General features: G+C 49.4%; 1 protein-coding gene across 1 annotated transcript; it reads right to left on the bottom strand.

Moving 5' to 3' along the window:
- Window positions 1-6,905: 6,905 nt before the first annotated feature.
- On the bottom strand, window positions 6,906-14,799 carry ZDHHC22 (zDHHC palmitoyltransferase 22). Its single transcript, XM_010947905.3, has 2 exons — window positions 14,163-14,799; window positions 6,906-9,450 (listed from the first exon to the last, which is right to left on the bottom strand). Exons 1-2 carry the CDS (start codon window positions 14,686-14,688, stop codon window positions 9,185-9,187), a joined length of 792 nt encoding a protein of 263 aa, XP_010946207.1. The 5' UTR covers window positions 14,689-14,799; the 3' UTR covers window positions 6,906-9,184.
- Window positions 14,800-27,255: the final 12,456 nt, after the last annotated feature.

The raw sequence follows: 27,255 nt of genomic DNA, 5'->3' as shown, positions 1-27,255 counted from the left end.
TGGCCCAACCTCCTAGCTGGTGACTCAGCCTCCAGTCTCCACACAGTCCGTCCTCCACACCTGTATCAGGTGAATGTCTTCAAATCGCCTTGCTCACGTTACCGCTCTCCTCAGGCACCTCCAGTGCTGCGGTTCTAGGCTTGGCTGCAGAGTGGAGGCCACTGGGAAGCTCTTAAAATCCTGATGCCCAGGCCACATCCCAGACCAATTCTGTCAGATTCTCTAGGAGCTAGGACCTCCCCTACTCCACCCCCATCAGTCATTTTTATAGCTCCTCAGAGGATCGCAAATGTGGGGACAAAACTGGGAGCTATTGCAATGGCTCCCTGTTGTGGGATTGGGCCTGGGGCAAGGGGGAGAAGGGCCTCGCCCCACACAGGGCAGGAAGTGTGATTGGTAGCACCACCATCCCCGGAGCTTCTTAGAAATGCAGGATCATAGGCCCAGCTGATTGGGAATCTGCATTTTCACCAGGTCCCCAGGTGATTCCTGCACACTGTCAAGTTTGAGAAACATTGGCACCAGCTTTTACTAGCTCACGGTGGTCCAAGTGTGGTGCCAGATATTTACACACACCACCTCATTTCATCCTCACAGCCTATCAGCTTTCAGCAACCCTCTGACAAACAAGGAAACACCTGCCATTCATTCAATAAATCCTTACTGAGTGCATAATATGAGAGAAGATCTGTGCTATGGACGAGGGATAAAAAAAACAGAAGCTCCCCTGCTGGACAAGCACTCAGGGGCCAACAGGGTATGATGTCAGCATCATCACTTAAAAGCTGTGCGTTCCTGGGTGACTTCCTCTGTCTCTCTGAACTCGTTTCCTCTTGGGCAGATCTGGGCTGTGGTCATATTCAGTGATTTTCCCTAAGCTAGGTACTCACCAGAAGGCCCCCATCTAGCATGAGGTCAAGAATGGCGGTTACAAGTTACAAGTAAAAACACTACCAGGTTGTCGGGATTGTGGGGAGGAGGTGGAATGGGATGGGGAAGGTGGTGCCGGCAGAGAGGAAGCAGGGATGAGAGCGAGGTCATGAGTTCTAAGAACCTCCCAGGAGGTGATGCCCTGGGGAGGGGCCAGGGTGTGGACAGGTTGCCCTGCCCTCACACTCCCTGGCCCCATTTCTCTATGAAATCGTAATAAACTGGTTTTTTTTGATAGGGGTTTGGAGATACTGGGGATTGAACCCAGGACCTCACGCATGCTAGGCATGTATTTTACCACTTGAGCTATACCCTCCCCACTCCGGGCCCCATTTCTCTGGATCAGGCTGGTTCTTCTCACTTTTCTGACGAGTCAGACCACTATTAGCAGCACCAGTCTGGGCCCAGATCTCGCCCTCTGCCCCTCGAAGCCCTTTGTGGCTCGGCTAGGCAAGAAACCCAGCAGCCCTTACAGACAGGTCTTGGTTCGCCCTCCTGCGCCCCACCTTGGCCTGCGGAGCGTGGGCGCCCCCTTCTGGCGGAGCCGAGCCACGGCAGCGGGCCCTGGCAGGTCCCCTGGATGCCACGCGCGACGGGGTAGCGCAGCCCCATCTGAGGCTGAGACCCAGCGCTGCGTGTCCATGGTCCCAATTCCAGGGCCTGTGTGGAACTGCTGTCCTGGCCTACGCGGGGGTCTGAGGAATCGGTTTAGGGGTTTCCTGTTTCTCGGAGTGCACCATTGTTTCCTGTGATTTAATTTTCTCTCCTGAAAGCATTGCTAATTAAATCCTTTCTTTGGCGAGGCGTCGTCCCCCATTCCCTGCTCCTCTGTTTATTAATTACCCAGCACGTGCGAGGGATTTCTCAGCCTCAGCTGCCAGGCGTGCTCAGGTGCATGGGCCCGGCTGCTCGCTCCGCTGGCCGCCTCCTTGGCTCCCTCCTCGAGTCTCTCAGGCTCTTTTCACCTGGACCATATGAGCAATCCTTGCAAGTCTGATTAAAAGCAGAAACAGCCCTTTTCCTGCTGCTGGTGACCTCTGCTGGCTTGGAATCCATCAAAATCAAATTCATGTCGTTTTGCCTTCCCTGTCTTTCCAGCTCTGAAATCATACCCTTCACTGCTTTTTCTACAAAGCACTCTTCCTGCCTTCTCCCCAGCTGCCCACAGCACAGCACACTAGGCTGAGGTTTGCCAGGCTGGGCCCAGTGGCTTGTGGAAAGTCACACAGCATATCTAGGGCATAGTTGGGACCAGAACTCAGCTCTCCTGAAGCCTAGCCTCCCAGGAGTCACAAACTCAGAAGCCTCCAGGGGCCAAACAGGCATTGCAAAAAGTGTGGGCAGCTCTGTATTGGACAGGGGGGAGGGGTGGAGTCTGTGGCAAAAAAGAACTGTGCTTGCTTCTTTAGAGGAAGGTCATTCTGACAATGACCATTGAGGGCCAAGAATGTCCAATTTTTGATAAGTCTGAGTGAGTCCAATATCCAAGGATGGCAGTGATTTGCCCAGGGTCACATGGGGACTCAGCAGCAGAACCCCTGGGCACTCTGGACTCACAGAGCAATGATCTTTCCAAGATGCCACTTACTGGATAGGGGATACGTGAGCCTCCCCCAGCCCCACTTCTGCCCATTCAAGACCTAGTTCTGCCCCATATGGCGGAGAAATTTCCCAGGCTGGCTCCCCTCCCACTGCTCATGCAGGGTCTCCTTCCCTTCAGACCACTTCATGCCTTGGAATCCACTCTCCCCTCCTCTTTATCTGAAATCCCCCATTCAGTCTGCTTCTGGCCCTCAGCTGGCTATCAGGCAGAAAAAGAAGGCAGCTCAAGCAAATCCCAGAATTTGAAAGAGGGGGATGATGCTATTTTTAAGGAGATATTGATGGTAGGGATTTCAGGCCTCACGAGCAGGCCAGAAAGGGGCATTTGGAGACAGGGACCCTGGGAAGGAGCCCCCACACGGGGCTGCATCCCCTCTGGAAGCCTCCCAGTGCTGACTCTCAGCTGCTCTTGGCGCCGGGTTCCAGGTCAGTGCCCTGCTCCCTGCCTGCTGAGCATTGGGCTGACACTGCTTTCAGTGGGGAGGACATTAACATGTGATCTCACTTCACCAGCCATCCCTTTGGCCCCTTCAGAGGCTTCTCTTTTCCCAAATGTTGTAGATGAGCGTTGGCAGATGTGTTTGTTTGTCCTCGGAGCCCATTCCATTTTAGGGTCTTTGGTACCTCCCCTGCCCTGGTCTCTAGGCGTGAGTGTGAGATGTGCCCAGCTGTGCTCAGCCTTCTGGCAGGGTCTGGTCCCCTCCTGCAGGGGAGGGTCCCCCTGACACTGCCTGGGAGGGTAGAAGCCCAGAAATAGCTCAGGTCTTTTTCCCTGGCTGAGCACCATCCCTGAGCCCTGGGGAGGGTCCCCAGGCTGAACTGTCCTCAGACTTCCACAATCAGTCTCTGGAAGAAGCTGCTTCACCAGGGCAACTGGCCATAATCATCAGGCTTGGAGGGACCAGATATACCTCGTAGGCCCTAAAATCAACCTGTTTTCACTGCACAGTCACCTTAAGCAGCTGACTGCTCTGTGAAGACAGAAGCTAAGCCCAGTTCCTTTCTCTGTCCCCACCAGTGCCTATCATATAGTAGGTGCTCAATATATGTGTTGAATCAATCAATCAATCAATCAATGGATGAATAAAAACCCAACTCCTTGTTACTTTTCAGGAGGGAATTTATTGGATATCTATATGCAATAGTCCACAGTAGAAAAACAATCCAGTGTCTGAGTTAAAAGGATAAACTTAAGAGCAGACAGCCTGGGTTTGAATCCCAGCTCTGCCACTTACTAGCCACAAGGCTTTGCGCAATTTATATAAGCTCTCTGTGCCTCAGTTTCCTTACCTGGAAAATAAGGGTAATAATAAGGCATACGTCAAGGGGTTGCTGTGAGGAATAAATAGTGTGGGTAAAGTGGGGATATGAGAAGGCCCTGACATGCAGAGAATGCTCAGTAAGGGCTGGTCATTATCACTCACAGTAGAATGACTGTGATGAGTGTCAGTGCCGTACACTGTACACCAGGTGTGAAGGAAAGCAGAGGATTCCACCATCTCCAGTCCTGCCCTCTAAGTAGACAGTAGAGTTGGGAGATGAAACCCACACAGGAAGGAGTAAGTTAGAGCTGCCAGGTGTAGGGGAAGATTCCCCTGGGGCTGAACTAGCTGAGGAAAGACCCTGTGGGATTAGTGGGGCTGGGAGAGGCCTAGGCTAATGGAAGAGACATGTGATTGTGGGGCGTGGGGTTGCCCATCCAGATGCAGAGGGCCGCAAAGGGGATGTGGGCCTTGCCAGTCAGGTCGGGAGATTGTACATCATGCAGGTCATCCCTACATTTCAGGGTTTTCAGTTTTAAATTCTACTCTCACTCTTGGAAGCCATTTTGGCAGAAACCCCATTTGCTGAGGGTGGGAAGGAAAAGAGTGATGGGAGCTCCCAGAGGCCCCTCTTTGGGGCCCAGAGAGAGGTTCAGAGATCTCTGATGTTCCCAGTTGAGTTCTCCAGCAGCTTTGAGCTGAAACCTTGGGCAATAAGCATGACTCTCTGCTTTTCATCTCCAACCTGGCAGACCCTGATCATTTAGAAAAACTAGACATCAGTTTATGCCTGATGCACCCAGGCCAAACACCCTTGACTTAGGATGAGCCAGGGTTTTGTAAGAAATAATTAGAGGGAGGAGGAAGGGTCCATGGGATCATGCCCTCAGGATCTAAATCTTCTGCAAGTCGCATACTCATATTCCCATCACTCCTAAATGGAGACTTGCAATTCCCAGAAATCACCTGGCATCCTTGGGTTCTGCACAGTCCTTCCTATCTCCACTTCCACCCACAGCCTTGATTTTCTGCCTCACCAACTCCTAGTCATCCTGTGTGATCCAGATGTCACCTCCTCTGGGAAGTCTTCCAGCCTACCCACAGAGAGAGTGACTGCTCTCCTCCCAGTTTCTGTAGCACCCTGTTCTCCCTCACATCAGGGCTCTCTTGCCACAGAATCACAACTATCTGTGATTGGTCCTCTTCCCTGTGAGCTCCCTCAGGACAGGTAATAGGGTCTTATTCATCTTTGCATCTTGGTTCTTGGCATTATGCCTGGCATTGAGTCAGCCTCAATGAACGTTTGGGGAATGATTGGAGGACCTAGGCCAGCATTACCCAGAGAGAGGGGAATAAGGGAATAGGACAGTTACAGAGGCCAACATCTGGAGCAGCTGAGCTCACCCAGACACCCCTGCCCAACCAGCAGGATCGTCTGACTGTGCAGGTCCAAGGTTTTGTCTCATCTCTAAAGCATCTCAGATAAGGCAGGACCAAAGCATCCTTCTCCCTGCCCATCACCTGCTTCCTCCCAGCAGGAGGGGTTGCCTCCCAAGCATCCATGAGAGCATGCCCATAAGCAAGGCATGAAGGGGAGGAATGAGGCCAGTTGGAGAACACAGGTTACAGAGAGGAGCCAGGACATTTGGGGGACAAAATGCATGGAGTGATAGGAACAACCATATTCTTAGGGAGGGAGATTGCTAAAAGGTGGCTGCCAGGACCTGATATTATAGTGGAGGGGATGTGGTTTAGGTCTCCTCAAGTATGTCCTCTTCCCAAAGCTCCTTTGCTTCCTAAACCCTAGAGTGTGGTAGTTCATTTTGCCTAATCTGACTCTAGGACCTGGGCCAGAGCACCCACTTGTTGGACGGGAATACTGAGGCACTGTCTCACTCTGTCTGACACTGGATGTAGAGGACAGAGGATCTATGATCTCTGCTGGCACAGGGAGATGGTTCCCCCTGGCTTTAGGGGTCAGAGAGTTGTGCATAAAGTATTACCTGCAGATGCTCTGAACCCCTTCCTCTACACAGGGTTGCAGAGTGGTTAGTTAGGAATGACACCATCAGCTGCCAGCCGATGGGCCAATGACAGCAGTGAATTCTTCAGGGGATGAACCCCACCCAGGTTTATGTTGTCGTTCCAATTCCAATACTCCCGATGGTCTGTCTTTTGCGGTCACCCTCATCACCCTGTCTTAACCTTCAGGATCACCTTATGGCCTTTCCCCAGCAGCCTTCCAGTCATACTCCATGTCTGTGAAGTGGCTCTGATACCTTCCCCTCCTTACCAGCACACAGCCACTATTTCCACTCAGACCCTGGTTACATAATTCAGATCAGAGCAAACATCTTTTATCGGGTCCGTCCCACTTCCAGTCTACCTGAAAAGGCTCCATTTTCTTAACTCTAGCTCTAATCATGTAATTCCCTTGCTCAAAACCTTCAGTGGTTCCCTATTACCTGTCAAATTTATTCCAGATCTCTTACTTTGGCATTTAAGGCCGCCTCTGCTCAGGTCCCATCTCTTAGTCTTAACTCCCTCTGCTTCTCTGTGATTTCCCCTATGCTTACCATTCCATGATCACTCCAAGGCTCCATCGTGTAGACCTGCTACCAACCAGCGGTGATATTCACACTTTTACCAACCACACAACACAACTCTGACCACTCACAGTGGAAACTGGCTGAAGGGCTGGAGCAGGGTCCTGTGGGTCCCATGCAGGTACCAGGCATTTCCCTTTTCATTGCTGGTTTGTGAGGTGAGCCAGGGATCCCAGGGGAGGAGCAGGAGCAGCTGGGACAGCAGGGGTGGATTACTCAGGGAGTCTGGACAATGGGTGTTTACCCACTGGAACAGAAGTGTTTTTAATACCTTAAATAATTTAACAGCTAGTGTGACTGTGTCAGTGCATTCCAGCCTTGCCAGCCCTGCTACCAACCACAGTGCCAAAACAGTCACATCAAATCCAGTTTAAAACCACATATTTTATTGATGTTTTTCATTGACAATACAGGGCCATGTATACAAATGTTACTCAAGTCCCACACCTGGCAACCTCCCCACCATCACCCCCTACTGACCAATCAGCCAGAAGATGACCCCCTACACATCTCCTTTTATTCCTTCACAGTGCTGAGCCTCCAGGAAGCCAAGAATGGCAGAGCTGGCTTCCATGCTTGAGCTTTGGGGTTGGGAGAGACCCAAGGCCTGGATTGCTCAGGGCCTCTCCTCTCATTTCTTCCACTCCCACTGTTTAAGTGTGGCCAGAACTGAGGGTGAGGATGTCCCCCAATGACCCATCCATCCAGGAAGACTGGGCCCCCTTCAATCCTCTCTGCCACATCCTTCCCCTCCAAGTGTCCTGCCCTGCTGACCAACAAGATGGCAGAGTGACCACTTTTCAGGAGGTGGGAGTCAGTGCATGGGGACAGGGACAAGTTGCTACTGATAGCAGAGATCTCATCAACTGTGCACCACTGTATACCAGTTCCTGGCAGAGACTTGGCAGATAGTTGGTGTTCAGTGAATACATGTAGGCTGCATGAATGAATTAATATAAGAGATAGAAGTATGAGCAGGTGGTACCATTACTACATTAGTTCTCCAGGGGGCATGAAGGCAGAACCAAGATAAAGTCCTCCCAAGCTCTGCTCAAGAACTCAAGGTGTTATGCGGCAATGGTTGGGTCACTGTGGCCACCAGCTGAATACTGCAGAGTGTGGGCTTCAGCTCCCCACCTGCCTGGATGGCAAACTGGCCTTGAGGCTCAGTCAAGAGGGGGCACTTGTGTTGTCCCCACTCCCTCATATGGCCCAGGAGGCTGGTCTTCTCGGTCCCAGAACACACAGCAGTGCCCTCATCCAGAGACAGTCAGGTCTGGTCTCTCAGTTGCATCCCTATATTCTGATATCCCCATTCCTGAGCCTCAGTTCTCCCAATCTCACTCCTCAGAGTTGAGCATGACCCTCCAGCTTTGCTGTCCCCACCACTGATCCAGCTGCCCTTACAACGCTCCACCTTCCTGTCCTCAAATGCCAACCCCCTCAACTAGCACTAGTACCTAGGAGTCCTATCTCTCAAGAGACTGTCTCCCTGGTGGTTGGGTGGGGCCCTAAAACTTTGCATCATGATTTTCAGAACCCTCCATGTCCACCCCCTCCTCCATGAAAGCAAGTAGCTCACAGGCATCTCCACAGATCTTGCCTCTGGATCTGGCAGTCATGAAGAGGACACTGGAATCTTGGGGTGGGAAAGGATCTTCCTTTCCCTAGCCCTGTGCAGAATTTTTTTCCACAGCATGCCTGCCAGATGACTGACTATTCTTTTCTGGAATACCTCCAGTTGTGAGGTACTCACTACCTCCCCAGGCAATCATTCAAACAACGAACAGCTTTAGCTGCTAGACTGTCCTTCAGAAATGAACTCATTTACCCCTCTCATTCTCATCCCCCAAATATCCAAGTGCCCAACCCCTGTGTGATTCTCTCTCCTCCCATTCTTTCTCGATTTTCATAACAACACTCCTAGCCACCTCTCCCTCTCCCTCCCCCCCCCACACACAAATGTGTGGTGTGGACCCTTCTATACAGTTATGTAGTCACATACTTCTCTGGTTTATCAGTATTCCCTTTACTTCTCCCTTCTTCCTTGCCTACCCAGCATCTAGCAAAGACCCAGAGGCTGGAGCCCAATGGGAAAGGCTGAAAGAGTGCCAGGGAAAGGAAGCATCCACCCAGGCCCTGGGATAGAGAGGGGACAGCAGCTGGAAATCCCAGGCCATTGGCTCCTGTCTACCAGAGAAGTGCCTTGCAATCTGGGGGATGGGCAGCAAGCTACTGAGTTCTTTTTTCCTTCCACTGTCCACTATTCCACAGAGGGAATGAGGACACACACCCCTCCTTTTCCAACCTTGGTAGCAGTTGGCAGAGCTGAGTTGGCTGCCTCTCATACATGGTAATTTTAAACATTTTTGCCAACCTCCAGGTTCTGGGGAGCATCATATTGGCAGTAAGAATCCACTCCCCACTCCTAGCATGGGGCTGCAAGGAAAAGTTCTAGCAGATAGCAGTGATGACATAAAACTCAGTAGAGAATGGACAAACCAGGCACACACCCCCAGGGAAAGAGACAAGAGCAGAGGCCTCAGAACAGTCAGGAGCCACCTGGCTGGCTCACGGGGAGCCTAGCAAAGCCTGGGTGGCCATTTTTCCTCCTTATCATGATCCATCAGCCAACACTGTTCTCTATATGTTACAGACCAGAGATGGTTGCTAGGGCCTTACCAGTCTAAAGTTGTAGTGGGTCATGGGTGGAGACAAAGATTCCGTAGTCTTATGTTCACAAGGAGTCAAGATACACACGGAGAGAAATGATGAGAGTGCCTGCTACTTGTCCCGCTGCTTGGAGCTCTCACTTCCGACATTGAACATGGGGACCAGCAGGCCCAACAGCCATCTCTTCCCGAAGACCTCCTGTAAGTTCTTGCGCCAGGGCCGGGCCCTCACCGCCACCCCCTTCCGCACCTGGTGGCGTGTCTGCCCCCGGAGGATCAACAGCAGCTGATGGCAGCAGAAGCCAGCGCAGGCCAGGCCAATGGCAAACCAGAGGTAGAGCATGAGGATGACGAACATTTCAGAACCGAGGACAGCTCCTGCAGGGGGCGGGGAAACACCAGAATCGCTTTACACCCAGGCCACGTACAGAACTGTGATCCAGGCAGGCGCTTTCCGCTCGGGGAAGGAGATTAATGAGATTGAAGCTACATTTTGTAGCAATCTCAGAGCTGAAGCGAGGGAGAGGAACTCATTGTCCTAACTTTTTCTTAGTACTGATGGCTCCTGAGGCGAGAGAGGAGAACTGGGGGCGTGGGCGAGATAGGAAGGAAACTTCTATGGGCAGTGCCTAGAGGCTAACATCTCCTTAGGGTCAGTGATACCCATCTCTCTCTGCCTTCTCTTTTGGCGCTAGACACAGAGAGAGGGGTTTTTCTCAGGAGGAGAGAGCAGTGAGCTGATGACCTTGGAGAGGGAGCCGCTGCCTGGGCAGCTGTCGACTGCAGTGCCTTCTCTCTTTGGAGCTGTGAGCACTGGCTGGAAGATTCAGGAAACTGACAGCATGATGGAGAACAGGGCCTAGTCATCAAGAAGAATAAGTCACAAGCTTCAAGGCAGCGCAGAGCGCTTAGAGGATAATTCAGTTGTCAGTGTTAAAAAGAGGACAGTATGGCCACCAGAACTTTCAGCCAGAGCTGTGCTGTCAGAGCTTACTGAAGCTGGAAGAAGCTCCCAAGGTCATCGGTCTACCCCCTGCCTTGAGCCAGACTTCCCCTAAACCCCTCTAAACCAGCTATCTCCGTGATTAGTTTAAATATCCACTGAGTAAGAGATGCCCCATTCTTCTTCAGAGTTGGGGTGGTCAGCCCATGCTAAGTTTGAATCTCCCAGCTCTGTGGTCTTGCACAAATTTCTTAAACTCTCCAAGTTGCTGTTTGCTCATATGTAAAATGGGTATAATAATAATGATTCCATAGGGTTGCATGATTCAGGGAGATTGTCTGTGCAGTGGCCAGTGTTCAGATTCACACTCAGCACAGACTCCCTGCTGAGCATCATTCACAGATAAGGAGAGTATATCCAAAAGGGGCTCAAGTTTAACTCCTAAGACCATCAAGCTTTCTCCATCTCCTTTCCAGAGCTTAGAGTCCTGGCTGGACTGCAACTCTGGCAGCCTTGACCTGCCCAGCAACCAGGGTGGTGGGCCCAGGGGAGAATTAAAAAGCCGTCCTCAGTTCTTCTCTCCTGCACACCACCACCTCCTCCAGTGAGATAAGGGTACTTGCCAGATAGCCCACCATATAACCTGTTCAGCCTCTGCAAATCTCAGCCACATCCCTCCCTTCTCCTGCTTTCCCTGGCCCTGTACACCTCTTCTCGTCTCCCCAGGCTTCAATTTCCAGACCCCTGGGGGTTGGGCTTTTAAAACTTTTCCATTCTGAGTAGTGGTAGACTCAGTAGCCAGGAGGATATGGACGTGACTCAGGTTAGCTCATTAGCAGCCCCCTCATGCCCTCAGCCTAGAAGCCTTGATAGCAGGTTTCTCTTTGCAAACTAGGGGACAAATAAGTCCTGCTGCCCAGGGGATGGGAAGCTCAGTCCAGCTGGCATTTTGAGAAGCCCCTCCACTTGCACAGACTCAATTGGGCTGTGCTATGTCTCTGACCCACTTCTTCCTTGTCAGCATAGGTTAGCTCAGGCAACCACAAGCAGGATGCAGGATCCTGAGACCATGGTGCCCTCTGGGGTGCAGGAATGCTGACAGGCAAAGATGGCCCTCAAGCTGAGATGTGAGAACATCAGAGATGTCAAGCTCGAGCCTGCCTTGCAACTCAGCCTCAGGGACCAGCCCGGGCTGATGGAAGCTGTTTTCCACAGACTTTTTTTTTTTTTTTTTCTGGCACTAAATCAAGGCAGGCAGAAAAGACCTTGTGGCCTTTCCCCGGCCCCTTGCAGCAGCTACAAAAGGCTATTCTGGGGACCTGCTTTCTCTCAAAGTGTTTGAAGCTGCTTAGCCTGGATGCCTCAGCTCCTCTGAACTATTTAATAATAGTTCTGCTTCTTTTAGAAAATCACAAAAGTTTTCTAACGGGCCTGAACAGTCACACCATCCACCCAATCTCTCCACCCCTGCTTCCCACAAAATAGGACCTATGGCACCTTTGACAGACCATCACCCAGCATCATTGATATACCTCCAGGGACTGAAAGCTCCCTCCCTCCCTCCCACAGTGGCTCATTCATCGAGAAGCAACTTCAGAGAGGCAGCCCCAGAGAGGCAGTGTGGTGTGGTGGGAAGAATATGGGCTCTGGGGGTGAGCAGCCCTGAGTCCAAGTCTTGGGGTTGGAATCATACCAGCTGTGTGGTATCAAAGCAACCTGACCTTGTTAAGCCTTTGGTTCCTGAGCCTCTAAAATGGATATAGTAATACCTACTTCATAAACTTGTCCTGAGGATTGGTTGAAATGAGACCTGCACAGTGGGTAGCACATAATAGTTGCTCAACAAATATTAGCCCACTTTCCCTTCTGCTGGATTTCTGGCACCCACCACACTGGCATACTATCCAAGTGCCATGACACAGGCTAGATAATGTCATCTCCATTCCTCAGATAGGAAGAATGAGGCTCAGAGTGGTGATGCAACCTGTACTGACCCTACGAAGCCAAAAGAAATGACAACACCTAAAATCTACTGAGCCAACAGCCACTAGAAGACCCCTTCCACTTCTAGCTCCCAGAGCCCACACTCACAGCCATGACTCAGGGGCAGTATCACAGCTGGGGACAGCTCAACCTATTAAATGATTTGGCCCTTTTTACACCCTCCTGTCCACCTGGCTTCCTGGGCAGATGAGAGAGAGGGTGCCCTCCACCATTTGAGGTGAGAATAGGGGGAGAAGGGAAAGGAAGGGAGAAGCTGAACAGGTAAGGTGTGTATTGGGGAGAAGAGAAAGGTTGGCAGAGGAGGAAGATGTGATGGGAGTGCTGGAGATTAGAAATCTTGGCGTCCTTTCCCTAATGGGTATGGTAAGAAGGTTAAAGACAGTGGGACTCATTTTTCTGGTGGAACAGGGATCTGGGCCCCAAGATAGGCACCTACTAGCTCTGTCCCCCTATCAGAGCAAAGCAAAGAGGTCCCTCTTCCTTACTTTCCTGTCTCCCAAACCTAGCACATATGGACAAGACCTCAAGCCCAGGCTTATCTCAAAGCAAACCATTTCAAGATCCTCCCTTGGGAAGCCTCCACTTTTATGTGATGAAACTACTTGGAAAAGAAAAGTGTAATCAGGCTCTCTGGCTCTCCTCCTTCCTCCACCTGCCTGTGCTCACACTCCACCCACTAGCCCGCCCACCTACCCTCCCCCGTCCTGGTTATTTCAGTCCCAGCAGCCTTCGATTCTAGCGCCAGGATCCAGAAGGCCCGAGAGCTCTGCGTTCTGGGCCCAGCACAACCACCAGCCCTCAAGGCAACCCTCACAGCTGGGTTCTTCCTGGGCCTATGTGTTCTCACTGCCAAATGGCACAAAGTTCTACACTTGTGAAGAAATGGGCTGCAGCCTCAACAAAGACTGAAATGATGACTTCCCCCAGAGGAGGGCAGGATTTTATGAATGTCCAGCCCAGGCATATCAAGATGCTTTGAGGTTCTCAGGAAGTAGCTGCATGCTGTCTTTTTTTTTTTTTTTTTTTTTTTTTTTTTTGTCCCTAAAAGGTCAATGGAGGAAAAAACATGCTGTATTCTGTCTGATGCTCTAGGTTGTCTAAAGACCTGGGAGGCAGGCCAGAGGCTGCTACTTAGAAGTAGTAAGATCCTGAGCAGCCATTTAATCCCATCTGAGCCTCAGTTTCTTCATGAAAATGGAGATAACACAGGCATCCATCCTAACAACTGTAAGAACCAAGTTAGGAATCAAAGGCCAAGGTAGGTGGAGTGAAGGAAATGAGAAAGGGACAAATTTCAAGTCTAGGTAGAGTGGTAAGAATTGCCACTAGAAACAGCATCCCTCTGGGCCTAGTATTAGGGAGTTCTCCTTGGGGTACACTATAAAGTACAGTCCTCACCAGGGTACCCAAATGAGCCCCAGAGTGAAGGCCCACATGCCTGGCTCCTTCAGAAGTAAGAGCCTCCTGGAGGGTCAGATCCCACAACAGTCCCCTGGCTCTGTGGTGTGAAAATGGTGTCATTAAATATGGCTGCATCTCCAACCAGGATGCTCCTTGCCATGAGCCATCTGCAACCTAGAGAACAGCCTGGTGGGTAGGAGGGCGGGGTCAGCCTTCTGCTGGGGCTGGCCTGGCACTCTGGTCATCTTATTATGATTGGTTGGCAAGATATTTGGAGGGCAAAGTCCATGGAGGAATGTGTGAGCAGGATTGGGGTTCAGTCAGAGGAAGGTCATAGCATGGGTGTACCTCATAGGCTGCATGGAGGGATGGCCAGCACTCAGTCCCGCCTGGCACAGAACAGGTGTATTGCCTAGATTGCCATGATTCTATGAGCAAATGGACAGGGGCAAGCAAGGAGGAGATGATGAGTGAGGATGGGGGCCGGGAGGAAGGTTGCCAGATGAAAAACAGCATGCCCAGTTATTTGGAATTTCAAACAGATAAAGTAAAAAAAAATTTAGTGTATGTCTCCTGCAATATTTGGAAATATTTATACTAAAAAGCTATGCATTGTTTATCTGAAATTACAATTTAACTGGGTATCCTGTTTTTTGTTTGTTTTTTGGCTTAATCCGGCAAATTTGGGGTTGGGTGGGAGGTCTTTGTGTAGGGCCCAACCTGCCTGCCAAGGCCCACTCACCGGAGAAGAACTGGCTGATGGAGGTGGGAAGGAGTGTGAGGAAGGCCAGGGGATGGGCGAAGGAGATGGAAAGGACTGCGGAGATGTAGGCCACGCCAGCCACCATGGAGTAGAGGCAAGCCAGAGAGGTGTAGAGGCAGAACAAGACGAAGTTGCGCATGTTCCTGCTCCCGATGCAATTCCCCGTGAAGAAACAATGATGGTCGTGCCTCAGGGTGACTCTGGCGCACACTCGGCAGAAGTGGGTGCTGGGCGGGGGGCACGGGGCTCTCCTGGCTGCAGTCCCCTGGCAGGCATCCAGGTCGTCCGGGGAATTCTGGATGACCAGGACGTAATTGCCCAGGGCGTTGGTTGAGAGGAACAGGAAGAGTGCCCCATGGAGTAGAGCGGGCGAGAAGAGCCTGGCAGCCGCGGGTTCCTCACGCATGCTGGGCAGGAAGAGGAAGAGCTGCAGCACGAAGGTCACCAGGGAGATGCACAGGAAGTAGGCGGGGGCCACCACGTTGAGCAGCCTCAGGGCGAGCATCCTCGATTACATTCCTAAGGGGCCCAGGGTGAGACGAAGACTTACTGAGCTGTCCAGGGGGCGCCATAGGGCGCTCCACCGGCGCTGTCTGCTCGTCCTACTCCATGTAAATCCATGTCCCTCGGATCACCCCTCCTTTCGTCCCTAATCCATGACCAAGCAGGGGCCCAGGGGTCAGGCACAAGGAGGACGAGGTCCGGGCTTGTTCTCAGTCTGTAAGGGGTCAGGGCAGGAGACTAGGGGCTCTGCCCCTTTATGGCAGCGGAAACGCGCCCAGGTTTGGGATTTCTTCTTCAGACCCACCCCCCACCCCCAGGAGGAGAAAGCGGAAGATACAAAGTGAGGACAGATAGAAATGACCTACTGGGAGTTCTGTTTCACCTCCCGTTTCTCCGCGCCCTCCCCCCCACCCCGAATCTTGGGCAATACTCAGGGACCTTACCGGCAACCCAAAACGCTTTTGGGGAATGTGTGCTTACGGGTCGCGTGATGTTTGCTTGTGTGTGTGTGTGTGTGTGTGTGTGTGTGTGTGTGTGTGTGTGTGTGTGTAGGGGGGTGTTCCTGGTGTGTGATTCTGTATGTGTAATCTGTGTACGCCCGGGTATCTGTGTTGGTGTGTGTGTGTGTATCTGTGTGTACACATACGCACCCGCTGCCACCTGGCTTTTTAGAAGAATCAATTACAACAATCGATACAGTCACACAAGCGCTTAGGCAATGGATGGGATGGTGGGGAGCGCAGCCGGAATACCAGGGTCAGCCGGTCCTGGTTAGCCCATGTCGCCGACTCTGGCTGCCCTGGCTATTTCTTTGCAAAGAGCGTTTTCATTTGAGGCGACGAAATTAAAATCCCCCATTAGCGCCTGCCTCCCGCCCTCCTGGAGCTAGAAACCCAAACAACCCCGATGGCGCTGAAACCCTTTCGATGCCAATATGCTCGCCCTGGGCGCAGGAGTGGATGTTTGGCCAAACTTTCAGCGGATCGACCCCTCGCCACCTAGCACAGCCCCCACCACATAGTCATTCCACTCAGCTCCCCCACAGCTCTGGTTCCTGACCAGCTTCGGAAGTCACCGAGAAATAAGATTCCAGGCGCCCACGAGAACTTTTCCAGGGGCTAAGGAGTAGGAGATCCCAAAGAGAGAGAAAAGTTCTGGGAAGGCTGCTGCACCCACGATGGGTGAATGCCACGAGGCCTCCGTCCAGGCTGTCCCGTCCCGATTGGGTGCTTGATCACCTTGGAGTCCCCTTTGCAGGTGCCAGTGCCCCAGGGGACTCACGGCCGCCGTGGGAATGCGGGCCTCTCTCCGCCGCAGGGGTTTAGCGCAGGGCACGCCCGGGGGTGGTCGCTGGGGACTCCGCACTGCCTCCCGCCAGGCGCTCCCGGGGACTGCGGCGGCGCGGCCCACCCCAGAGAGCCGGCAGTCCAGGCTCCGGAGAATCTTGTCTTCCCCACGCCGGTCGCCAGGGGGGCCGCGGGAGCAGCCTCCAGATGCGCCGCGGCGCCTAGAAGGCGAAGGACAGGCTGGAGGAGTGAGGGGCGCACGGCGGGCGGCCCGCAGCCAGGGCCCAGCGCGGGAGAAGCGACAGTGGATACCGCCCGGGCGACCCTGGGGTGCGGGGAACTGTCCATTCAGCACTGGCGCCGGCCTTGCCCACGGCGGAGGGCGGCACAGCCGGAGCCCTAGCGAGACAGGCAGCGCCGGCAGCCGGCGGGCTGCTCGGCCACCGCCTCCTGGACGCCCGGGAAGCCGCCCCCCGCGCCGCCGCCGCTGCCGCCACAGCCACACACACACCGCTACAGAGGGGTGAGGAAACGAACTCACCAAGCTCTGGTCGCAGACAAGAGGAGCCTTGGACGCCGGCTCTCGCCCTCCTCGAGGCTGCAAAGTTGTGGGCTCGGCCCTGCTGGCTCGCAGCCTCCTCACGCTTCGCTTCGGGGACTGGGCAGGTAGCGGGGGTGTCGGGAGGAGGGAGCGGGCAGCTGCCGTCCTCCCACTTGGGCGCCAGCGAGTGGGGACCAGGAGGCGGCGGGGACGGCAGCTGGGCACCCCCCAGGCCCGCCACCCCTCCTTCCCCTCCAGGGGGCGGCGCTCTGGCCACCCCTCTCAACATCGTGGACTTGTCCCCCCCTTCTTCGTTCTTCTGGAGCGGGCTGGGGCTCCCTGCCTGACTTCAGCCACTGGTTCCAGCTGGGGGCTCTGGATTCTACCATGATGTGGATGCTCTAACCATCATCTACTCCTTCCCTCCTCGTTGTGCCTGACACCCCTTCCTGCATTCTGCTTTCCAACTGAGGAAAACCTGGGGGTTTAGGCGCTCAGCTTGCCAGGGGCAACACCCATAAAGATCATCGTCATTGTGCACAGAGGGGTTGAGAGCCTCAACTCTGGAGCCTGTCTGCCTGGGTCTGAATATCCATCATTCACTACGGTGTGATCTTCAGATTCTAATTTCCCCATCTGTAAAAGAGATTGTGAGGATTCTATGACAATATATGTAAAGCCCTTAAACAGGCCCTGCCCATGGTGAGCACTGTTTGAGCATTAGTTTATAATTATTGACTCTATTAATTGGGCTCTTGCTACAAACCAGGCACTGTGCTAAGCCTTTAGCATAAGACAGAGTTTTTAATCCTTTCAGCAGAAGCTCAAGGATCCCCATTGTACAGATGAGGAGGTTGAAGCACAGAGAAGCTAAGTCACATGCCCAAGGACGTACAGTGGGTAAGTGATAGAGCTTGGATTTGAACTAATGCACCAGCTCGCAGCCTCTTCTCAACCCAGCATCACCCTGAGATCCAGGTGGAGCTTTGATTTGGGAGGACAAAATAGCAGTTTATCTAGACACAGAACTCGAACAGCTCGAACCAGGAGCTTTTGCCTAGAGTCCAGCTCCCAATTCCCTTTTCCTATTTCCTTTCTTTCTCTGACCCCTCTAGTATAAGGTGGGTACCAAGAGGCACCAAGAGGGTGGGGACAGTTGTCCAGTGTATGTCAAATGGAGGTTGGGGGGAGCAGAGAGAGCCTTAGAACCACTGTAGGAATATTGGTGCCACCACTACCTCAGTTTCCTGGCTGTCAGAGCTCACTTACTTGCCCTGTTTCACTCCTCTGGGTGAAGGCAAACATCATAAATAAATAATTATTCATTGCTTTCTCAACTGGTTGATGTAAGACAAGAGCAAACCCTTAAAATGAAGACCATATGCTTATCAGCTCAGCCTATATTTTAGAATTATCAGATACTGTTTTCTCTGTATTTTATCAGTGTACATAAAAATAAAAAAGGGGCTGGGAAACCTTTCCATATTCTGAAAGGAGCTTACATATAAGCAAAGGAAGAGTCTGCTAGGTGTTGGCCTCTAGGAATCTGGTAGCCCTCTGAGTTCCAGTGGCCACAGGGCAGACACAGGAAAGCCCAAATTGCCTTTTTCCCTTCAGAGCCTCTTTGTGTCAAGATCATGGCTGTCTGGACCCTTTTCACAAGCTCTGCCTGCCTCTCACAAAGGCTTGGGAGGGAGGGAGTGGAGCACTTGGTATTGATTGAAGATCTCCATTCCCTAAATACCTTGAGAGTCGGGTGGTATTTCTAACTTTATTTTGCATATGGGTGTGTGGTGGGAAGGTGTGTGTCTGAATTTGTGTGTGTGTGAGGAGAGGGAAAGAGAGAGAGAAAGGAGAAGCTAAAGGAACGTGGGAAGATATTGGTGGGGGAAGGGAGTATTCAGCCAGGAAAGAGACAGAGATCTGGCCTTGGAAATACAAATGGACAGGAACAATTATTTATTTAGAAATATAATTTACTAACAGATAAGTGCACTAAAGCTTCAGATCTAGAGCTAATAGTTCTCCAGTGCCCTCCCATCCCCACCCCAAGTGAATTGAGCAAGAGAAAGTACAGCCAAATGTTATTTTGTTTTTCTAAAATGGGTGACTATACCTGACAAAATCAACAGAGAAGTCAATTTGAAAACTTCAATTCTGGCTCTGTCAGAATTAAGCAGACTAAAAACAGACACTTTATTGCCACTTACCAGCTGTAGGACCTTGAACAAGTCACTTAACCTCTCTACTCTCAGTATTCTCATCCATAAAATGGGATGAAGATGTTACCTTGTGGTGATGATGATCAAATGGGATAACTTGAGTACCTCAGTCCAGGCAGGAGATTGGACAGTGTTAGCTTCTTCCTCCTTCTACCTCTCTTCTGGTTCCTTATCTTTATCCACAAGAATGTCTTATCTTTCCAACCAAAATGAGAGTTCCTGGTCTATGTTGGAAATATTTTGGGGTCTCCTCCATATCTCCTAACATGATGATTTGCCCAGAAGAGACACTGAGCAAAGGGTCTCACTGATGAGTTGATACTGGTCTCTGTCTGAGAGAAAAAGTTATGTTCCAAGGTCTTTGAAATGTCTGGTGAGGACATATTTCCCATTGATCTTGCATCCTGCCACCACCCACCCCAACTATAATCTCATCCTCCCTAAACAGTGTCAGGAAATAATTTATGAAAGCACACTCTCCATCGCCCTTGTCATATATTCTCATAGTTAAGCTATGACTGTACCTGCAGGCAGTCCCAAGGGGGCAGGGACACAGACAGGTATCTGATTACTGTTGAGCACTTTCCCAGAAACACGTGCCACAAATCTTGCTATTTGGTGATGTTATGTGAATAAAATGAATTCCTTCCCTGTTGGCAATCATTCTGTTTTGCCTCAATATGTTGTGAACCAAGAGAAGAACTCTATGCAGCAAGAAGCTTGGGTGGGGAACTCCACACATGTCTGTCTGGCCCTATCACTCCCCAAGTGTTTGGGATGGAGAACATTCCAAGATGCAAGAGCCACACCTAAGGAGGATGTGGAGGGGGGGTTTCCTTCATTCTCATGCTCTTATTTCAGATTGATCAGTATGAAGATAGTCTAGTGTCTCAAGGTTAACTGATGCCCTGAAATTAAGATTTTAATAGACATCCCCAGACAGGATGCTCTTACTGCAGATAGCAAGTGATAGCCAGAGGCAACCACAAAGTGCTCCCCAAGTCTCAGAAGGTTTAGTGAGATGCCATCCCTGCCTGGCTGGATTCAGAAAACATATAGGTATAACCTTCGTCTTAGCCAACCAAATACATGAAAATTGGATTACCACAGAACTTCTACTTGGAGATGGTAATTTACTCAGCCAAGTGCATCTTCATTTTAACAATAATATTACTTTGATGTAATAAAGTGCTTTGCAGTTTACAAAGCACATCCACAGAATTAAAATTTCATTCCACAAGTCTCTCAACAGCCCTGTAAGATAGCTGGGGAAAAAATTATTAAACCCATTTTTCTTATGTGGAAACTAAAGTTCAGGGATTTGCTGTTTGTTAATTTGCAAGCCTTGCCTATGTTCGATTTAAAATGTGACTTAGTATGTAAAGATCTCACTGACACTTAATTTTTCTGACTTAATTTTTCTGAAACGTGTCACTTGAGTAAAGGAAGCAGGTATATAACACACTCCTTCAGAATAAAAGACTTGCATAATCTCTCTTTACATAAGATATTTATGTAAAATTACATAAATAAAGTGAGCCTGCAGCACATTAATCAAATTCTCTCAAGGATTCTGCTGTTTGTGGTGCTGGAGAGTCTGTATGTGATTGGAGCCAGTGATGCTCATCATCCCAGACCACATGTCGAGGTAGAAACAGCAGGTCTGAATGTCACCCTCTGGGTGACAGGTAAGCTCAGCAGTCTCCCTGGTGATTGATGCATGAAGGTGGAAACCTTGGCTTAGCTTGGCAGAGGCTCCTTTGAAGTTTTCAGGCTGTGGAAAAATGAATGTGATCTTTTACCAATTAGCCATGGTTTCCAGGGACCGCTTGGGCAGTCCTGGTAGGCATGCCTATGCCTGTGGACCAGAACATAGCTTAGCGGAGGTAGTGGCAGCAAGATTAATTGGTCCTTTTGTCTCAGAGCATGCAGGAGGCAGAGGGAAGAGAAAGAGGGGGTACGGGGAGGGAAAAGAAGAAGGAGTAGAAGGCAGAGTGGAGAAGAGGGAAAAGGAGAGAGGAAAGAAAAGGGAAAGGGGGCTGAGAGAATAGATATCCGTCTGTCTGACACAAGCTCGGTTTATGTCTTCATGATGGGGGAGGCTCAGCAGGCACAGGGGCAGATCAACTGTCTCCGTGGAGAGCACTGCAACGCCAGGTGTCCAGGAAGAGAGGGAGTGAGGCAGAAGGTTGACAACTCAATTAGAGGAGGGTTGGTGGAGGGGAGAGTGAGGTCACTGCAGTGCCCTCCTCTGTTCATAGGACTCTTGGATATGTTGTTCTGGCCGCAGAGCAGGAGGTAGCCCAGACCTCACACCCTCGAACCCTGCTGCCTCCATCTCCCCGCTGCTCCAGCAGAGATGGCCCAGGGCCTGGTGTGGTGTGATGAAAAAAGCACGAGCTTTTGGTGTGAGTTTTAAGTGTCTGCTGACTTGGGCTTGAATCCTTGTTTTCCCATGCACTTGCTATATGACCTTGAGCAAGTTCCTGAGCCTTTGAGCTTCAAATACCCTTTCCCTCAAATGGGGATTTTAACAAACCTAGCAGCGTTTGTTGTGAATTTCAAATGACATAGATAGCACCTGCCTTTTCTACTGAAATAGTCCCCCAGCTACTAACCACCAAATAATCCTGCTTGCTGCATAGTGCCTGCTGCTTCTGTGATGATCTGGTTTGTTTGTATGCTTATTTTCTGGTTTATTGTCTCTTTCCATCTGATAAACTGTAAACCCCCAAGGGCGGGGACTCACCTGCTAGCTTTGTTTCTGTAGCCTAGACTCAGCACAGAGTCTGGCACACAGTGGATGCTCAATAAATGTTAGAATGAATCAGAAAGAGTCTTGGGAGAAAAGGGGGCCTATTCGGGTGTGAACATCTATACCTTGATTGTGGTGGTATTTACTACATTTGTCAAAACTTATAGAAATGTACCCTTGAAGATGGTGAATGTTACTGTATGTGAACTATACCTCAATATCTGACCTTTAAAAATAGACTAGAGGGAGTAATGGATAAATGGAATTCCACTAAAAAAGATTTGTATTTACTGACACCTATTATGTGCCTGGCTGATAGGAGGCCAGATGCCTTCGTGTTGGTTATTCCATTTAATCCTTACAGCACTGCTGCCTAATGAAAGTCTCATTCTACCTATTTTGTAGAGGGGGAGATGGAGGCTCAGAGTGGTTATGAGATTTGCCAAGGTTGCAAAGCTTGTTGGCAATCTTCAGGTCACTTGATTCCAATGCCCAAGCCTCACCCAGTGTGACTCCTTCTGAGTTTCTCACATCTAAACCCTCACACTGACACAGACGTAAAGAGCTTGCTTTTCTTATGGAGAGGGAGCACATTATGCTGATGTTCTTCTGATTTCTTACACGTTAGCATGAATTAGCCAGCCAGAATCTTTTCTCAGTGAAACAGGGTGTAGAGAGAATGAGTTTTCTTCTGGAGATGGGGAATAGGGTGGGATGGGGACTAGAGCTAACATAAAGAGGCCTACAGTAGAGGATGGAAATGTCAGCTGAGACCAAAGAGTAAAAAGGAGCCAAAGGAGAGGGTCCAGGACAGCAGTCAGAGGACAGACTCTGGGGCCAGATGATCTGGGCTCAGATTTCAGTTCTATGGGTCACTCATGTGACCTTAAGCAAGTTAGTCAACCTCTGTGCCTCAGGCTCCCGATTTGTAAAACAAAGTTAATTCTCACTTTATGGGATTATTATATTGATTAAACAAGATAACATCTGTAAAGTGCTTAAAGAGTGGCTGGCATAGAAGTATTAAATAAATGATAGCTATTGTAATTAATTAACATTAGGTTCTATGACATGTGACAGAAACCCCAAGAAAACATTGGTTTAAACTAAGATGGAAATTTACTTCACTCTTACGTCGATGAAGCTTAAAGGAGCAGTCCAAGGCTGCTATGGAGACTCATTATCATATGCCCAGTCTCTTTCTACCATGCTGCTTCATTATCCCCAGCATCTTTCCTCATGGTCCAGAATGGTTGCTTCTGCCCCAGCCATCATATCCATATTCCAACCAGCAAGGAGAAAAGGAGAAAGGACATCCCTGCTCTTTAAGGACACTTCCTGAAAGTTGCACACAACACATCCACTTAGCTCTCACCACCCAGAACTTAGTCACATAGCCACACCTATCTACAGGTAGCCAGGTAACCAGCTAAAATTTGTGTGTTGTACTGATAAAGAGGAAAAGGAAAATTAATCTGGGAGACAATCCTGGAGTTTTTTTTTTTTTTTCTCCTATGGAAAAGTTTAGACATATTCAAGTTATTTATCCCCCCAAGTTTCAGGACAGATGCAAGATTTTCCTGGCACTTCCAGCCTCTCTGAGATTCTAGATCCTCACTGGTCAAATCGAGGTACTACCCCTGCCATTTCCCACCCTCCCACTGACCCTTGCCTTCCTCTTGGCATTTCTCTTCACAGAAACAGGCCCAGGAAAGGCAGCTCCAGCCTGCCAAAGCCTTGACCTCAAATGAACATGGACAGTGAGCATGACAGGCAGCTGTAGTCAGTGTCCCAGACCATCTGGCCAGCTCAGCAAGCTTGAAATCTGGCCCTGGATGAAATAAAAAAAGGAGACAGAAAAGATGCATTTTAAATATTTTTTATTTCAAAAAATCATAAGAGTAACGTGTTCTATAAGAAAACACACAAAAAACTTCATTAAAAATAAAGCAGAAATCCTTTAATCCTCAACCCAGAGATAATCACCACTAACATTTTGTATGTTTCTTTCAGTCTTTTGTCTATTCAGATTCTTTCCCCCTTAATTACAAATTTGGGCTCACAACTTCATTCTCTTTTATAACCAGCATTTAAAATTCAGCATTAATTATACAGTCCTTCTACGTTGATAAATACATTTCCCCAACATCATTTTCAATGGACAGCTTGTATGTCTGTCTTACAGAAGGTACACAGTTTAGTAGGGATGCACCACAATTTGGCTTTGACCTTAGTATCTGGTTAAAATAGGCTCTTTGGCTTCATCTTCAGCCTTGGTCTTTGAAAGGCTGAATAGCAAAGTTCAGACTTTAGCATCATTCCTAGGTTCCCTGGACTTGTGAATGACCCCTGAGCCTGTGATGATGTTACATAACCTTTGCATCCAAGAAGCAAAATAATCTCCATTATACACACATGGCATGTCATTTGGCTTTACTGTTAGTAATCACTTTCAAATAGAGATAACCTTCTGGATGCAACTTGTAATGAATATCTTCTTTGGGGCTCTATTTGTTGAAATTCTATCAGCCAGTTAATAAATGTATGTTTACTGTTGGAAAAGTAAAATGCTGATCACTCATGGTAAATATAAACATGGCCCCCTTTTTTGGACAGAAAAAATTATTAAGCATTTCAAGTGTTTAAATACAGAAGGAAATATTGATAGCTAATACAAATATAGAGAAAGCATATCAGCCAGATACTTTTAGAAGGCACTTTTTGAGGCAACAGCAATAAAACATGAAACTAATAATATGAAGCAGAATAATAGATATTAGATTATATCTTTGTTCTAATCTTTGTAGAATTGCTCAGGACACTAGCATTTGTAACACTAAACAAAAGAATCTTTAAAAATGTAGTCAATTTTTAGTTACTTTATTCTACTTAGAGCACAAATCTTTAATTAAAAGCCCTTTGTATAATTATTTATAACTTGTAAACCTAAACTAAAAACAGAATGTCGGGGGGAGGGTATAGCTCAAGTGGTAGAATGCATAAGGTCCTGGGTTCAATCCCCAGTACCTCCATTTAAAAAAAAAAAAAAGGCTGATTTTTTAAAAAACACAGAATGTCAACCAACCTCCCAATTTCACGAGGAAGCAAAACTCTAAAATGCTGTGTAACAATATCCATGGTAAATCATATTTGACCCAACATGAGAAGAAATATAAGGAAAATAAAGAAAAGGAGAAATTATCAGAACCAGTGAGGCTCACTCTCCTCCGCCATCCTCAGTTGAAAGTGAGCATCAATTTATTAATGCAAATGTGTGTAAGATCTAGTACGAGAGCAAGCTGACTACTGCTAGCACTAGGAAAGTGTTGTTCTTGCACTATAATGTGACACTGTTGAGCACTGACAATGAAGTTCATTAATAATGAAATTATCATTACAAACAACCTCTGATAAAATTTTAGATGTACTCTTTATCGAAGACGTTTGTTCCATGAAGGTCATATGAGGCACTGGCCTGGGCTTTAGCTCAATAGAGCTCATCCTGGCCATCTGGCACTCAGCCAGAGCATGTGTTTTGAGTGCATCTCTAACTTTAGATTATTTTCAATTTCTCACTATTATTAGTAACATTGCAATGAATGTCCTAGCACAAACAACTCTGTGGGGCTCTATGATTATTTCCTTGGCTGAATTCCTAGAAGTGGAGTGGCTGGGTCAAAAGGATCCCTATTGCCAAACTACCCCAGAAAGTTTGTACCAGTACCCCTTCCATGAGAGGAGTGGAGCAGGGAGAGATTGTCTCCTGGCTCCCATCAGCCATGGCACCTGTATCCCCAGCCTCCCACGGTGGTTGGCAGTTGGGTGGTTGAGAGTAGCATCTTTTGGACAACTCCAAACCCTACTGGAACCCACCATTGCGATCATAGCTATAACTTTCTTTGAGGCTTATCTTGTTTCTTGCATTGTGGTAGACTCTTGGGTACTTCTTGCATTTTAATCCTCAGAATGATGGTTCTTTAACACAACATTGTAAACCAACTATATTGCAATAATAAAAAAAAATTTAAAAAGAATGATGGTCTTAGTACATATTACTGGCCTCATTTTATAGATGAGGAAACTGGAGCTCAACGGTTGGGTGGCCCTGCTCCCAGCCTTAATAGAAGCGTCCAGAGGCTGGCCAAGCAGCAGACTGAAAGCCTTTTCCTGCAGGTAAATGAAACTATAAGCTCCAATCCCCATTATACCAACTGTTCAGTGCCCCCAGAGGCCATCAGGGTTCCCAAGCCCCACTACCTGCATCCATTTCCAGCCAGGGCTTGAAGGTGGAAGAAAGGTGAAAGGCAGAGCCGACTGAAAGCCACTGCACTCTGGGCTGGGCTCTGTGCAGGGCACTTTACGTGCACGCACATCCATCACTTCTTGGTCATTTCTGAAGGAAACTGAGCCAAATCCTCTGTTATCCCCAAGTAAGCTGCCTGTCTGTCGTGTGTGTGTGTGTGTGTGTGTGTGTGTGTGTGTGTGTGTGTGTGTGTGTTGTAACTCAGACTCTAACAGTGCCAAGAGCAGGTCAAGATTGTGGGCCACGGAGTCCCCCACCATAGCAATTTGACAGTTGACCACTGGGGGGAAGTGTAAGTAGTGATCACATGCCAGAGACTTAATACATAATCTCATGTAGGTCTCAAACTGCCAGGTGAGATATTATCCACATGTTATAGGAGAGGAGCTAGAGGCTTAGGGAAGTATTCAAGAACTCACAGCTAGTAAGTGATGAAGGACCCAAAGAGTCCAGGATAGATGCTCACATTGTCTCTGATCCAGATAGGAAAATATGCCCAAGTACATTTCTCTTAGGCTTGTAAGAGCCTGAAGGCTTAAGAGAGAAACAAGAAGTCTTCAGAAGCCCCACAGGAGCAGAAAGCTGTCTGAAAGCCTTGCAGAGGAAGAACCCATTGTCCCTGAGCCGAGGGGGACACACGAGGGTGGATCGCCTTGGGACGGTACTGCATCCCAACCTTCCAACCTGCAGCAGGACTGCCTGGGCTGAGCAGGTGGTAGCAGTGGGGGTTGTCCTCTCACGTGGGGACCTTCCCGCTTCCTTTCCTTTTCTAGGTCTGGGCCTCAGGAGGTGAGACCTGAAAGCCTAAAAGAGATGAGGATGGAGGGAATCTCTTCTCCTCCCTGGCATCCTTCAGTGGAGACACATACAACACTCATGGGTGCTGCTGCCAGGTCCTGGAGTCACACAGATCTGGATCTGATCTGTCTCAGTCACTCTCCAGCTATATGACCTTGAGCAAGTTACTTAACCTCTCTGAGTCTCAATTTAGGTCATAGAATGTGGGTGCAGTGATAGCTCTCTATCAGTGGTTGTGAGGATTGAGTGAGCTGATGCCCCAGCCCCACTGCTGCCTCAGCCCCACTGCTCCCCCTGACTCACTGTCTCCAGTGCCCACCTGTGCAGGGAGCCTGCCCCGGGCAGTGGCCTGGGACCTCTGGAGCTCCAAGAGCTCACTAGGGACCCTCCAGGGCCCTACCCAAAAGCCTTTAGGCTGCATGCTTACTCTAGCCTCCAGGCATTTGCATGTACCTTGGACCCCACCTGGAACACACTTCCTGCCCCTCTGCCTGCCTTACTGTACTCAGCCTTCAGGCTTGACATAGCTTACACTTTCTCCAGGAAACCTTCCCTAAGCCCCAAGTCCAGCTGCCATGTGTCCTTTGGACACAATATCACACCAAATTTTAATGGCCTGTTCGATTGTCCTTCACTGGACATGAAGGACGGGGATTAGGTTCT

The sequence above is a fragment of the Camelus bactrianus genome, chromosome 6, assembly GCF_048773025.1.
Source record: "Camelus bactrianus isolate YW-2024 breed Bactrian camel chromosome 6, ASM4877302v1, whole genome shotgun sequence".
Taxonomy (NCBI): domain Eukaryota; kingdom Metazoa; phylum Chordata; class Mammalia; order Artiodactyla; family Camelidae; genus Camelus; species Camelus bactrianus.
Note: the sequence above shows the minus strand (reverse complement) of the source record. Positions and strands in the feature narration are given on the sequence as shown.